General features: G+C 30.2%; 1 protein-coding gene across 3 annotated transcripts in view; it reads right to left on the reverse strand.

Annotated features, from left to right (window-relative positions):
* The window catches only part of LOC131045284 (homeobox protein knotted-1-like 3), a 44,022-nt gene that overhangs the window by 11,118 nt on the left and 16,011 nt on the right, over nt 1–16,893 (reverse strand). For 2 of the 3 annotated variants that reach the window (XM_057978844.2, XM_057978843.2), the window contains exon 3: nt 1,321–1,441. In XM_057978844.2, coding sequence (XP_057834827.1) covers nt 1,321–1,441 — 121 coding nt within the window. Of the gene's footprint in view, nt 1–1,320; nt 1,442–9,086; nt 9,542–16,893 lie in introns of those variants that run through there. The other variant, XM_057978846.2, reaches the window with a different exon arrangement.

The raw sequence follows: 16,893 nt of genomic DNA on the forward strand, positions 1-16,893 counted from the left end.
AACTATTGATGAATTCCCCTAGATTCTGCTTTTAATCAGCTTGGCATGAAGATTTAGGCGGGGCTTACAACAAACAAAATCATTTACAATGAATATCAGCTTTATTTCAAGTTATGCAGTTGTTTACCAATGACCAAAATAGATCGCTAAGGATGATAAAGGTTCAAAGAAAGACAACTTGCTCTGTTGTGGTTATCATTGACCTATCAGATAATGGGTTAAAGCAACAGAGGAGTCTTAAAAACAAAATAAATTATGTAAAATCAATATTGGCTCTATTTCAAATTATGTCAAGTCTTTCCTAATGACTCAATGAGTCAATGACCATAACAAAACACTAAGGATGCTCTAAGGCTCAGAGGAAGACATTACTTGATCTCTTGGGGTTATCAGTGACCTATAAAACAGTACATTAATGCCAGATAGGAGTCAAAAAGAAGAATGGTCGTGGAGAATGAATTTTTAACTCTATTTCACGTTATGTAAGTGTTAACTAATGGCCAAAAGTGAAGCAGAACACTAAGGATGTTCCAAGGTTCAAAGAAAGACACAACTTGATCTGTCGGGGTTATTCGTGACCGATCAAACAATACATGAAAGCAAGACAGGAGTAATTAGGGAAGAAAAACGCCGACTTCTTGGAAGTACATACAGTTTCTCGCGGCTTGCCAAACAGTGACACCAAGGAAATAAAGATACCCAAAACTATCAAATTAATGGAGCATATCTTTCGTGCCTAGTCAGAATTTCAATAAACAAATCCTTCTACTTTTAGTATTGTTGAGAAATGTCAAAATTGTAATTATCTTTTAGTTGTCATGAAAGTTGCTAATTGCAATTGTGACAACTTGCAAAGATGTTTTTTATTGTCAAAATAGTAAAAGTATGAAAAAGGGGAAAAATAAAAGAAAACTTGCTAAAATAAAGAAAATCTTTCAAAAGGTATTTATTTAGTGCTTGAGTTGAAAGAAATAGATGTTCTGTTTTTATTTGTGATTTGTACATAAGTAGTTTTCCAAATCATTTATGATTTATGATTTTTCTCATATCTATTTATTTAGTGCTTGAGTTGAAAGAAATAAATGTTATTCACATAAGCAAAGAAATGCTGCAGAATTTCTGTTATGTTTTGAATTATTCTGTTATCCATTACCATCTAAAATTTATTGTTATCTGTTTATTTGACTGCATAAAATTATCAGTATATTTTCACTGTCAACAAGTATCACACAGGTAAAATGGAGCGGTCTATCAATGATAACTCACCAAAGCATATCAGAAACAAGCGTGTTCATTTTTCCTATGCATAATTTCGCATACCTGTCAGACTGAGAAGAGACTGTTCGAGCTCCCAGCAAGCCATTACTGCTTCCATCGCATGAACACGAACATGCTGCTGCAGCTGCTCCTTAAAAGAGCAAAGCAGAAAAACGTAGTGCGTCTACAATGCAACAAAAATGCATCCATCCAATAAGCACCAAAAGAACAATAATTTAGCTAGATCAATGATATAATTACGTATTAAACATAGAAAACAAGCATTCAGGTAGGAATTGCGTGGAACATCCATCAGAGCCAACAATGAGCTCCCAAATTTGGAGACAACAAACTCAGGGCGCTTCAATTAATGTTTAACCATGCGTAGAGCAAAGTGTTGCTTGTAGGAGGAGCCAAATATTTAAGATTTATGTTTTCAATAAAACAACATATACAAATGTGTATTTCGGTATAGTTAACCGAATTAAATAGGATAGGTATAAGCAAATTGAGTTGAGTTATTAGCTTTCAAGATTTATTTTTCTGTAAAAGAAGTCAAGGTGTGAATACGAATAAAACATTCAAAATTTTCTTTAATTATAATCTGCTTTCCTGTACTACATTAAGTTTTTATCCGGGCATGTTATTAGCATTGTATATATATTTTTTACATGGTATCAGAGTTGAATTTCTAAAGAGTAAGTTTTCCTCTAAAATTCTGAAAATAAGAGATTGAGAAATGGCCATAGTTATTGTACATAAATTTCTGAAGCTTGTGGAACATTTTGATGGTATTAGATTTAATTTCACAAATCAAGGAATGGATATGCTTTTGTTGAACAGAAGGTACTGAAATTAAACTTATTCAACCTTAATCATTGGGTGAGAGTTAAAAGAAGACAAGGAATCATTGGGTGAGAGTTAAAAGAAGACAAGGAATTTTAAATTCAAGTGACAAAGTGCTTTTACAAGTCAGTGAATCAAAGACAACAAAAGAAATGTGGGATCGATTAGTTCCAATGAATCAATCAAAGATGCAAACTTGATTAGGCAAGACTCATTCCTATTTAAATTTAAGTTTACGTGACAATGTTTTCGCATGTTAATGAATTAAAAATAAATTAAAAATTACTAAAATTACAATAACCACAGAAAATATCAAACCACACAAACCAATTTAAGTTTGTGAAAACTTAAATGTCAGTGTGCGGATCAATGGTTAGAAATATGTTATGAGTATTACTAAACACTCAATCTAATATACACTTGCAAAAAGTAGTATAGCACTATTTAAAGAGGAAGTCACAAAGAAGGATGCAGGATTGAACGTTGAGACTTTTACATATGTATTTTAAGTAGGATATAAGAAGAAAAAGTGAAAGCAAATCTCAAACATCTCAGTATAATGTCTCAAAAGTAACAGACAAAATGGATGGGAGAAACGAACGGAAATTACTTTCATTGTGCCTAAAAGAATTTCCAAAATGGTAAGCACAGCGCACTAGTTGGAGAGGTGAAAGAAATGAAGGCAGTTGGAGCCAATGTAATTTGAATTAGTAGCCACAAGAATTTTTTTACAATCACTACATCCACAAATTCTAATACATCAAAATGCTGTTACTAAGACTCCGGAGCAACCCAATACACAACACCAGAAATTATTTTTGAGGCATACCAGAAGGTCCGAAAGGAAAGAATGTCATTTTTCAAAATAACAGTAAACATAAGATGATGGGAACGGATAATACCACTTGTTAAATGCCTAATGGTGTATGTAAGGAAGTCTGAGAAGTATGGTATGTCTCTACTAGGTAAAACCCTTTTAGCATATGTATCAGTAAAATTAATAGAACTGTTCGGATATATTGGTATTGTTGGAATCACTGTTTTTCATTATGTCAAAAGCTCGAGCTGTCAACGAACGAATGGGAGAGTGGTCAGAGACAAAAATCTACGCGAAGTGGGAGGAAGCACGTCGCGAATCCCAAATGAAGTGCTGACCAAGTCAACAGGTATAGCTTGACAGCAATGCACCTTTTCTAAAGGATGTGCAAAAGAGGATTATTACTAAAAGTTTTTAAGAGATATTGCTCATTTGTTTTATTCTTATTTTTTAAATATGTTTTTTTTTTAATTTTTAAAATAAATTTGATTGTAAAATATTGTTCAAGGATGTTTAGAAAAAACAAAAACTTATATGTCCATTTGTTTAATTTTTTAACTAAATTTAGTTGTAAAATGTTGCTCAAGGATGTTTTAAAAAATAAATCAAACATCTTTCAAACGCTTGTCAAAAAGACAAGGCTTACTAACCTCTTTGAAAGGTTTGTTTTATTTTTATAAACATCCTTTTGCAACATTTTACAATAGATTTGCTTGTGGAAGGTTTGTTAGTTTGACAATTCCTCAATCTATGGAATATTTAATTATTCCTACACATACTTCTCTATTGCTAGTTATTATTCTATCATGGTTGAACCTTTGTCTAATTGTGTGTTTTTCAACCACTCTATGATCCACTTCCAATTTTAACAGTCTTAATAAACTGCAAGTTGAGAACATGTAGTTCTCTTTGAACACATCACTTCTTAAAAAGTCCATGTTGGCCCACATGACATATCTGAAATCTTATACTAGTTCCAAATGATGATACAAGTTAGATTGATTGGTGGATTGATGACATCACTTCTACTACCTATTTCTTACGAATTTGTTGTAAGTTTTGTAACTAGCCAGCAAGGATATGCCCTATATCTTACATGGTCATGTCCTCAAAGTTCAACTAGCTCTATGCTCAACTTGAACTAGCAACTTTTCATAAACCCTTGCAAGTTTATGTGGCCAAATTGTACCACCAAGTGCAAGTGATCAATGCCTATGCAGCCCAAGGAGCTCAAATTAAATTCAAACTTACTTGCTAAAAGATTGGTGATAGAACTTTCAAGGAATCTCTTGAGGCCCGAGAGAAAGAAATTTTGCTTACAAAGTCAAAACCATCAAGGAGGCTAGTGAATGCATATTTAAACATCCTAAAATTTTAAATGCTTTTACTTGCTATAATTTTTACTTTAATATGACTTTAATTTATTAAAAAATATTAATTAAAAAAAAAATTAAACTAATGCCTCATAAGATTACATAATTCAATTAAACATAGCAATAAATCATAATACAATAAACTATTAAGTTTTAAAATAAATGTAGGTATATAATGATTGAAGTTCAATTTTTAAAATGATATTATTAATATATTAAAAATTAATAATAATAATTTTTTTATAGATATTACAATATATTTTATTTAATATTTTTGAATTTTAATATAAATTAATATTTTATAAGAGATGCATTTCTTTATATTAAATAAAATAAGTTAAGAATATTACAAGAGGCGTGTTTATTTTCTTAAAAAAAATAATGGATTGCTATAATAGACATTACTCACATCTTACATTAGAAATTTTTATTTTGTTCATGAGTAATTGTTATATAATATATTGACATAAGAATCAGTAGAAATTTGCAAGAATATAGTATTATATAATGTTTTAAGCATCTCTTTCTCATCATAATAATCATAATATTTCCCATTATAATAGTAATTGTAATATTTATGTATAAGTGTACAAGTTCTTTGAAATCTCTGTTAAGATTTAAATTTTATTTCACAATTACCAACATAATAACTAGCATACTAACAAGGCATTATTGCATGTACAAATTATAATCTCAAGTCATAGTCAAACCTCCAAAATTAGCATAAAAAAGTATACATATATTAGGGTGCACATCTTTATTTCATTTGATTTTATGGCTATTCAATTGTTAAATAGACCTCAAACTTTTTATTAATATATAATAAGTATTATATTACGAATTTAATTTAGTGTTAAAATTTGACTCTACATTTTTTCCCCACTTCTAATACAATTGGGTAGCACTATAATGTTAATTGACAATCTTTTACATCAAATTTAATTTTGTAGGTTACATCGAGGCCTACTTAGGAAGTGTCAAAATTAATGTTAAGATTGCATTACAAATTTATATTTATATTTTAACTTCAATCGTCCATAATAAACTTTCTATCAATTTAATTTAAATTTAATTAAGTAAGAAAAAAATATTTTAAAATGCATCATGATTCATAACAAACATCGCAAATCCTAATCTAAAATTTGAATTATCAAAATTTTAAGAAATGCAGACTAACATTATTAATAGAAATCATATATCTACAATTATAATCATGTTAAAAATTCTAGATCTCAATATTAACTTTGCTTTGGAAAGCCTCATGAATTTTTAAGATAGGAATTCATAGTTTCCAAAAATAATCCACTCTTTGTATTTTCTTTGTCTTGTTCATGTGAAAATAATTAGTTTAGAACATTGTTATTTACCTAAAATAAATTAAAATATAAATGGGATTAAAATAAAAAGGAAGATGAAGTAAGCATGACCATTGCTTCATAACGAACTTAGGCACTCTGAAAATAATATGTAGGTTTGCTTCATAATGAATTGTCAATTCAAGTTTGAACACAAAACTTTTGAGATACTAAAGAAAAACATGTATAGTAATTTTAATTATAATTTATACTTCAATGTATTATTTTAATAATATTTTGAATCTAATTTATTTTTAAGATTGACATTTTTCAATCATAACGGAAGTTTATAATGTTCATGAGTGAAGAGAGAAATTTTTAACTTACAGTATAAATATAATCATAAAAAATAGTAGTAGTATTAGAATATTATTGTAAGAAAAAGTTCAATAGATAAAAGATTTAACAACTATTTAAAATTAAATTTTGATTAAAATTATTTCAATAACAATATTCTACTAAAATTTCATCTACATAAATAATAATAATAACAATAATTAAATTAAATTTTAAATGATTAAAATTAACTTAAAACATTAAACAAGTCTCAAATTACATGTTTTTTTTTTCTTTTTTATCAAGATGAAACTTAAAATCCATTAAAACATAGTAAAAGATTCTTATGATTAAAAATTGATTAATAGTTTGATAAAATAATAATGAGCGCGGTAGTATTTTTTAATTTAATAGTGAATAAAAGATGGAAAATGTGTGTTATACTATTATATACAAGTTATATTTAATAAAATACAATACCAAAAAATGGCACATAAAGTGCAACAATTGACTAATAATTTTTATTAGTTTTAAAACTATCTCAATTTTTAATAGATTTAAAATATGTTAAAATAAATTAATTTAAAATTTATTTCTTTGATTGAATATATTAAATTATTTAATCATATTGTGATTTTTGTAAATTTATTTAAAGGTGGTATAGCATACTTCTTAGGCCTTAACATGAGGTGCTCAACTATAAATATGTACCGCCTATTTCTAAAAAAAAAGATATTCCAATTTTTGTCTTAAGGGAAGATGATATCTAAGAAACATGTCCAAGGCATATATACAGATAAATAATGAAACCTAACCATATAGAGGTCAACAATATCAAGATATGAAATGATATTATTTTTAACAAAATTATTAATTGTAATATCAACCACTAATAAAAATTAAAATCGAATAAAGATTTCAACACACCCTAATCAAAAGAGATATAAATACATTTTATTACCTCCAATTAAAATAAAAAACAATTAATAAATATTATATTCATGACATGATAAATTTGGAGAAAAAATAATGTTTTTTTTTTATATTGGCCATTACATATTATAAATTATAAAGAAGATTTAATAATATTAATTTTTGTTTAATAAAAAGAAGAGTTGTGAAAAATAGTTTATCTATCAATACAAACATCTTAAATAAATATCAATTCCAAGCTATTATATTTATTTAAGAATTATTTTATTTTATTTTATCCACAAAGTACTTGTATAAGTCATTTAAAGAAAAAATATATCAACCTTTTAGTCATCTCTTCATCCTCCCTTGCATCAAAAAAACTCCCACAAACATAGAGACAATATTGTGCTAACTTTGTTTCAACATAAAGAAAAAATTGCACAAAGACCATTGTATAGCAAATAGCACAAGACCCAACTTTGATTACATGATTTAACACACTCTCATATTAGAGACCAGGATAAGATCCCAAGGGGTTAAATTTATAGTGTACCATTGCTCATGTATGAAGTGTGAGAGTGTGGTAAATTTGTATCCTCTTAATAATTTAAGAGTGGGATATCATCTCATTGAATTGACTCCATTTTGATCAGAGTGAAACCAAACTCATGATGTAAAGAACTTATCTTGGGTGATATCATATTGTCAAAAATAGTTGCAAAGTGAGTTAGCCTCCATGTTGGCTTCCCTATAGATATGTTGCTTATTAAGAGTGCCCATCCAATTGAAGATAGGCCAAGCATTCATGGTATTTTTTAATAGTATATCCACCGTGTAATGATACATGTTATAGGAAAATCCTCTAGGTAAAAGACAATAGTGTCACTGTTCCAGTAATGCGGACAATAGGAGTATGGGAATTTAGGCTTTTTTTTACCAAAATTCAACCAAGAATAAATAAAAGAAATCAAGCATTTCGACTCCGAAAAGACCTGTAGGACCTATATTTAATACAATGATAGATGCGTGCATTTGAGTTATTAGCGTCACCAATTGAAAACAAAGAATCAAAGCTTACGAACTAGAACATATATTTTCTACCATGAGCTTTAATTTAAGCTGTGAAACTCACTATAAGATCGTACATTCGAAATAACTTGAAAGCAGCCATTATTGCTTTCATCAATTTTAAGCTAAACCAAGATACAATCAACAAAAGGAAGATACACCTAGAGGCTTGAAAACTATATTAAATACGGTATAAAGCTACAGTCCATAAGGCTGCAGGCAGCCAGAAATAGTTTCAGCCATAAATATGTACGACCAGATTCCAGTGATTCGTACAACACTTTTAGTCATTTTGCAATTAAATGCCTAAACCAGGGCTGCTAGTTGATGGTCTGGGGACCGTACTTCAAATCTTGTCATGTTATGGTGTGAATTCAAAATCCCCATACGAGTTACTGATCCCCATAACAGTTACTGATTATAAATTTAGTATCCGACGATTTTAATAGAATAATATAAGATGTAAAATTTAGCCAATGCTGTATAATCAATAAGGATTTCACACTAAAACACTGTAATGGCCAACAGATTTTGATTTGCTGGGTAAAAATAGTTATATATTAAAGATAACTAAAATCTAGTAGTAATCAATGTTTTTGAGCCTATGAACCCAAGAATTAAAAGGGAACATTTATTACTTGTGCATTGGCCTAATCTCTTACTTCACAGGCAAATTAAGCTGCCAACGGTCTACTGATGAATTGTAAGGGATTAGGCCGATGTAAAAGTAAACTTCAATTCTAAGTCTTCTGGCCTAATCTATGGTGTTAAAAAGCTACTTTCTGCAATAAACCTCCCAAAGGCAGTGTGGAAAAGCTATCTTAAACAATAAGGCAGGTTTACAACACTATGAAGTTGAAAAGACCCAGCTTACCACTATGTCTAGTGTTAGAGGAAATAGTACGCGGTTAACAGTACAGCCAACAACTATTTAGTTTAGAGTTAAAAAAAACTTACACTAAATTTGTGTGGTTGATATTAAAAGATAAATAAATTGACTGCAGGCTGTAATTCAGGTCAACAGGCATTGAGATAGCAAACGAAGGTACTGAAAAACTTGGCCAAGAAAAACTAGTTTTGTAGATTCAATGCATCTAAAAGCAATATTCTGAGCCAGATCAACTTTTAAGGGAAAAATTAAAACAAAAAAAAAAGAGAAAAAAAGGCACAGAATCGAACCAGAAATTGGTCAAGCTCCTTTTGGTCGGCATCGAGGTTTTCAGAATTGCTGAGAAGCGAATACTTGGAAAGAACATGGTGTGCCTGCGTTAACTGAGCGTCTATCCTGGGAAGCTGATCTACTGGTGTTGCTATGCGCAGGCACGCCACATGGGCCGCCAACAATTGGTCATAAAGCGGACGAGAAAGAATGTCCGCCTTAAATTTTGCGATCTGCCATAACCCCGGCGCATCATCTTCTCCCTCTTTCCCCGCTCCTCCACCGCCTCCTCCTCCACTATCACCCGTATCAGATGAATGAAGATGAAGCAGAGCTGAATGGCTCTTCCCTTCTCCTGAACTCTGAGATAAAGCCATCACAAAACCTTCTCTAAACTTCCTCTCCGCGAACCGCTTCCCCCGCCCACCAAATTACAAACCCCAAATCCTTCCTTCCCTGTTTTAGTTTCGCTACGTTTTACCTCTTTGGTTAATAATGTTTTCAGACATGTCCCTGCAAGTCACGAGATCGTACAACACGTGTCGAAGGGAGAAGGTCTGGACCATTTAAGTGGAAGGATCTACGGCGCGTTTTTTAACGAGCCCGGAATGCCACGTAAGCACAAGCATCTTGATAGGACAGGTCCGTTTGACTTTTCCGACTACTGTCGGCGCAGGCGGCAGCTCTTTTCATACCTGACATCCCGCCGGCGTCTACCCTAACTTTTGATGGTGACTGGTCAGCGTCCACGGAACGGCGCTATTACGAGGCTGTCTTACTCGGCTTTAAATTCAGCGGTCACTTATGCCCGTCAACCGTTTTTAGGCTGTGTTTTCACTATAGTCATTTTTCTTAACGTACTGTTTTTTAACATAGATCCATAGAAAATAGAGCATCAAATTAATTTACCATAATGAATGTTAAAGACAACATTTATTTTCATAAATGATAAATTTGTGTGATTCATTAGGTTAATAAATTTCTTGTTTTCACAAACACTAAACTTATTTTCTGAGAAAACACAAAGGACGTGTAAACAGCGTCAAATTTTAAGCCCTGATCATGCCTGGAGCCCGATCTGCCTCGGTGTTTCCTATTTTACATGCAGCACGGATAAAAAAATATTTAAAAATGATTTCGGTAGACCCCTCCTTCCACTTTCCCGTACGGGGAATTCGAGACGGAACGGACCTGACGCGGAGATTTGATGCCATTCAAGTGCAGCTCCCTTGCCTAACTCCCTTTACATGTATTTCACCGCTGCCGTTAACGTCCATGGTTGTGGATTCCACGACAGCTAAGTTTTTATTATTGTTTTATTTGTCATACAAACAATACAAAATAGCAAACAAGCGTTTAAGGGCTGTGTCATATTTCATATCATGTATTGGCGCCCTCAATAAGAATGAAATCTTCTTGTTGGCAGACATCGTGATATTTTCTGGGTATTGGGGGCATTGGTGAATACATTGTTTTGAATTCTTCATCGACAGTCCGGACTTTTAACTACAAGATTTTTTAAGAGCACAGAGCACAGCAGTACACTTCGCCATTAAAGAGAAGCATATTGTCCTGTGAATAATTTAGAATGTGGGTTGCTTCAGTTCAGAGTTTCTGATTCAGTTTTAATTGAATCATTAATTGTGTTGTTGTAAGTATGTTGTTATAAATAGTTGTTGCTCTTAATTTATAATAGTTCCAGAGTTAATTTCATATATTATTTTTATTAAAATTAGCAAAATTAATTATAGTAGAGCTGATTATTCATGACAATTTATATATAAGAGTATATTTAATTTTATAATTAAAATTATACATTAAATCATATCAAACATGTTCAGTAGTCCTCTTTGGACTCTAATCTAATCTCTTTTATTTACCTGTAAGGATTATAAGGATTTCTATTTACAAATGGACATCTTTGTTCATATACTCTAAGGGTAAGGAGCTATATCAATAGTGACTTTCCTTTTTAGCCAGACTCTTCAACACACTTTTACAAGATTATTAGAGATTTAAAAACTTCGAGGAAAACTAAATTGAGACATCTACTTGTTAGGTGTAAAACCTAGAGTGCAATATGCATTGCAAGTAGTCACTAACGTAGGTAGGTGCAAAGTTAAAAAACATAGACATATCTTGTTCAAATGCCTACAACATCTTTTCCAATTTGAGATTGAGTTGAGCATATTCAATTCCATATCTAGCTTATGTTGAACCAACATTGAAAACCAAAGGTAGAGACATGTGTATGGACACAAGAAGAAGCATTCTCACTAAATCAAGAGTATTCGTAAGTTGAAATTTCATAGATCACAATTTAGGATCTTTCACTTCTGTGTTTAATTTCTTGTAACAGACACACTAACAACCCATTTATTACTGATTAGGAAAATAATGAAATACTTTCCCTAACTCTCAAAACTAGTTGATTTTTAAAGATAGCCCATAAGAAATATGTTAAAAAAGGTTGATTTTTGTTATCATAGGCTTAAATAGAGTTACTTTAAGTTTAAATAATATTTACCCTTGATAAATAACATATTACAACTCCTTAAAACAATCTAGAATTGAATCTTGACACAAGACACTCATTAATCAACAATTAAAACTATGCATTCAACCATATTGAACATCTTCAATAAACCTCTTATGACTCTAATAGCCTAATCTCATTTGCTTACCTATAACAAGTTATTATGATTCCCTCTTTAATAATGGCCATCTCAAATTATATAATATTAGGGTAGGAAGCTATATAAATAGTGACTTTACTTTTCAAGAAGATTTCACAGCACACGAGATTGAAGCAGGTATCAATACTTCAAGGAAATCTAAACTAATACATATATGTTTTAGGTGTAAGACCTAGAGAGTAGGATCCCACAAGTAGTCACTAACTTGGGTAGCTATAAAAAATAAATACATATAGATACCTTGTTCAATAGCCCACAAAATCTCTTCTAGTTTGAGATTAAGTCAAGTATATTTAGTTTCATATCTATCTTATGTTGAACCAACATTGAAAGAAAAGGTAGAGACATGTATAGGAACATAAGAAGAAGCATTCTCACCAGATCAAGAATATTTGTAAGTTGAATTTTCATATCACAATTTAGGATCTTTCACTTTTGTGTTTGATGCTTTGTAATAGACTTAGGACACTCTCACAAGCCATTTCTTATTGATTACAGAATAAATGAAATATTTTCACTAACTCCCAAAAGTAGTCAAATTTTAAAGATAATCCATAAGCAAATTAAATAAAAAATGTTATTTTTTATTATTATAGGTAAACGGAGTTATATTGAATGTTTGGATAACATTTTCCCTTATAAGATGGGTAAATAACATTTTACGACTCCAAGTAGAAGAATTGAGAATCAGAACTTGACACAAGATATTCATTAATCAACAATAATTAATATCTTAAGAAATAGTATTTGAAAGTTCGATATAGTCTTTACCCAAGAACTTATGTAACTTTCATAAGGGAGATCGAAGTCTAATATGCATCTTAAACCTACAAGAAAAATACAGAATCTACTCCCCTCTTAATCTTCTATTTTTATTATTCCTTAAGTGTGGTTCCTAAGTTGAGATCTCCTAGAAGCAACTTATAATAAAAAGCAAGAGAAAGCGAGAGAAATTTTAGGAGTGCAACTCCACCTTTATGTGGCACCTAAATCTATTTTCATGAGATTTATTAAGAAAAATCTATCTATTAATTCACAAATGTGGTGTCATCCTTCAACTTGAGTCAAAGAGACATGCAATATTTCTAATAGGTTCCTGCAATGTAGGAACTATAACATGAAGACTTCTCTCTGAATTGAAACTCTTCCTTCATACATGGCATGTGAATTTCCATGCATACAAAGGTTATATATGCAATCTAAACTTTCTTTAAGCTCAAATCCAACATTTCAATAAGTTCGGCTCTTTTTTCTAGGCATTCAAATTGCTAGTCAACAACTTTTAAATGAAGTAAAGCTCTTCACAAATCTAGGCATCATTTTGGGAGGGAAATGGATTTCCTTTTAATTTCCAAAGGATTTTGAGACATAATTAATAAAAGGAAAGAAATATCTTTTTAGGTCGTATTAATTGTTCAATTCCTATGGTTTACCATTTCATGTTCACACACAACCTACCCTTAATGATATTCATATTTCGCTCCAAAAAATAATATACAAAAAATCCTAGAGATATTAACATTTTAAGTATTTTAAATGATGCAAATATTCAAATAAGTTTTTCCTACATAAAGCTATCTGTAATGATGATGGTTTATTTGACTATATTAAGATCTTCTTAGCTATATGCACCTCTTTTTGACCTCCTACAAATTATCATATTTTAATCTGATGATTTGAGATATGATTTATTGTTCATTTGGTTGATTTTTACCAATTTAGCACAAATGATAGGCATACTTACTTTTGCTTGTATATCATCTTGGATATTAATTGATATTTATCTAATAAAAAAGGATTAAATGATACTTTTAGGAAGTGTACTTACAAATTTATCATTGTATATTAACCATTTTTGTATTGAAATTCACATATCAAATTCAATCAAAAATTTATTACTTTTTAAGTTGATACATCTTTAGTATTCCATAAAAAAACACGTTGTGAAAAAATATAGTAAGCATATGTTAACACTCAAAAATAAAAGTTAGATTCAATTTGTATTAATTAATTTATTTGAGTTGTTTACTAATTTTGTAAAATGTTATTGTGTTTATAATTTGATTAGGTTGTCATAATCATGAACCATACATATGGAAACATTGTTTATTTGGTATGGTTAAACTCTAGTTAATTTCTTATCTTTATATACTAGCTCATGAGATGAACCTAGTTGGTGTCAACATCATAAAATTTTAAAAATTCAAAGAAAAAGATTAATTAATTAACATGATTATGATTAGTTATTATTGAATCTAGTGACCCAAGTAAACAAGGTTGTGATAGGATATAAATGCAACATTATATGAATTACGACTCTTCATCTTTCTCATTTTACAAGAAACGATTTTCTTGCTCAAATAAAAATTTGAAACAAGTATCTATGATGTCATTATAAAATCTATTTTATAGAAATCTTTCTGATCTATATAACTTCTAAATGAATTCATTTTTTCTCCCAAAAGGTAAAGTAAAAGTGGTTTTTTGTCAGAATGTTGATAGGTGCATAGGAGACTCCATTATAGGTATGATTTAAGACTAGAGGAGTTTTATCCAAGGGGGTTTGATCTATGAGGGTTTGATCTAATCCTTTTCAAATAAAATTCTTCAAATGAAACCTCTCGAAGCTTAAATCATTATATTTTCTAAAAAATATATGATCTCAAACAAAAATCAAGATATACCAAGTTTGGGAACCATTGTTATGGGATTACCTTATAATTGAAAGGGTTGGTTGGGCATTGGCATTAGACGTCAAACCACAAGTAACCACCACATATAGTGCCACATCAAACTACTTTTTGCCCACTTGGCACATAGTAACTAATAAACAAACTTGATCACTTTTCAACTCACTTTGCTAGCAACAACCCCCCACATATGATCTAACCCTTTTCAAATGAAACCTCTCAAAGATTAAATCATTATATTTTCTAAAAAATATATGATCTCAAACAAAAATCAAGATATCCCAAGTTTGGGAACCATTATTATGGGATTACCTTATAATTGAAAGGGTCGGTTAGGCATTGGCATTAGACGTCAAACCACAAGTAACCACCACATATAGTGCCACATCAAACTACTTTTTTCCCACTTGGCACATAGTAACTATCAAACAAACTTGATCACTTTTCAACTCACTTTGTCAGCAACAACCCCCCACATCCATAAAAGATTTATCGTGCCCAAACACAATAACCATTTCAATGCCTTCCAATATTATTCATGGTTATGATTATCATCAAGCCAACTTGGAAATTAGACATACATCAGTTGCATTAAATGAGGCTATTTATTAAGATACCCTTTAACCCCTAGCTTTTTAATGTTTATTCAATACTAAGCTCTTTCAATTCTACCTTGGATTTAGTTGAAGTGTTAAAAACCTATTAAATGTTAGCAATACCACCCTCTAGAATTGTCACAAGGTAGAGTTTACACCAATCATGTTAGTTAGCCTGTGAGCAACATTAACACAAATATTTTCCCAAATATCATTTAAGGAAATGAGTAAATCAAGTGGTGGATTCCCTCTCCATCCATAGAGACCTTGTGACCCACATTAAAATTTCTATTAATGCCAAGCAATTCTCAAGCATAGGTTTTGAACATGGGCTCTAGAAGATTCAATTTTTCAATCATGGAATGATACATGGCCCATTATCGTGATAATTTCTTTTTATTTTACGTGACATTCATGTGGTGAACTTCTCAAAGTAGGTTTAGCTCCTTAAGAAAAAGGGACTAGATCATCTTATACAATAGTTTAGCTATTTAATTTAAGAGATCCTTAAAATTAAATGGAAGTCAAAGCATGGAATTATAGAACACTATTGGCTTGTTTTTTGCCATTTTTTTTCTTATTAAAGGCACTTTTCCCATCACATCACCCACCACTTGAGAGAGATTGATGGTGGGACTTGAGCAAGTTTTGAATTTTGAAATATATTTTATTCATTAAAGGGTTAGGAGAGGTTTAGGGATAGGAAAACACTTTATTTAAATCAAAATTTGTAATCCTTGAATGAAAATTAAATGTTTTGCATCACTATGCTTGTATCATAACTTCAACCTATTTAGATCAACTATCTAGCAAAAGAGACAATTCAACCTATAGTCCTTTAGATAAATTTGCAAGTGTAGATCCTTACTATATGAAAGAAGATAGACATTAACATAGAGGGCATTAAGTTGGAATCCAAAACTTAAGTTTAACATTACTAAATAACTAGAGTCCAAGTAAGTATTTAATTCAAGTCAGAATCATTATTATTCCCAACCATAGTCAAAATCTTATAAGTAGGATCTTATTTAGCTAAATATCAATTACTTGACACACCTCACAATTGATCTAAAATTTTGATTATGAAATAGAAGCTGATTCACTTTATCTATAATGATCAACATGCTCATTTTAAATAAACAAAATTTTAAAAAATATATATTAAATTTATGTTTTGATAGTCTAAAACATTGGGGTCTTATCTTTGCACACAACTTGAAAGAGGAAGACAATAATACCAATTGACATGCATTTAAAACTATTACTATTTTTTGTATTATGCAAGTGTTTAGTTAAGCACTAACATAATCATTTGATAAATCATGTTTTTTTTAATCTAATTGTGAACTAGCTAGTTTTAACTAGAGACCTTCTAAAAATGCTTGTTTTATAAATGAATGTGTTAAAAGAGTTTCCAATCTTTAAAAATGGTGATGGCTTGTCAAGAGTGTGTCAAGTATTGGAAACAATAGGAAAGATGGAGCCTTGAATTCATTTCTTGATTTAACATTATGAACATGAACTTTATTAAATGAATAAAACAAAATGAATATTTACAACATTAACAATGATAAAATCTTTGACTCTCTATTTAACAAACCAAAGATTAAAAAAATATTATAGAACACCTTCATGTTGAAATCTATTTGATTATATTGAAGATGGAACAAAATTTAATAATGACAATTAACAATAATTATTACTTCAACACAATATTTTTAAATTAAATCAAATAATATATCAAAATTATCATCAAATAATATATCAAAATTAACACTAACAATAGAAATAATCAATCAATAAATTTCAAATCTTTGCTCAAATTCTTCTTTAAAAATAGAACTA

This window comes from Cryptomeria japonica, chromosome 9 (genome assembly GCF_030272615.1).
Source record: "Cryptomeria japonica chromosome 9, Sugi_1.0, whole genome shotgun sequence".
Classification (NCBI taxonomy): domain Eukaryota; kingdom Viridiplantae; phylum Streptophyta; class Pinopsida; order Cupressales; family Cupressaceae; genus Cryptomeria; species Cryptomeria japonica.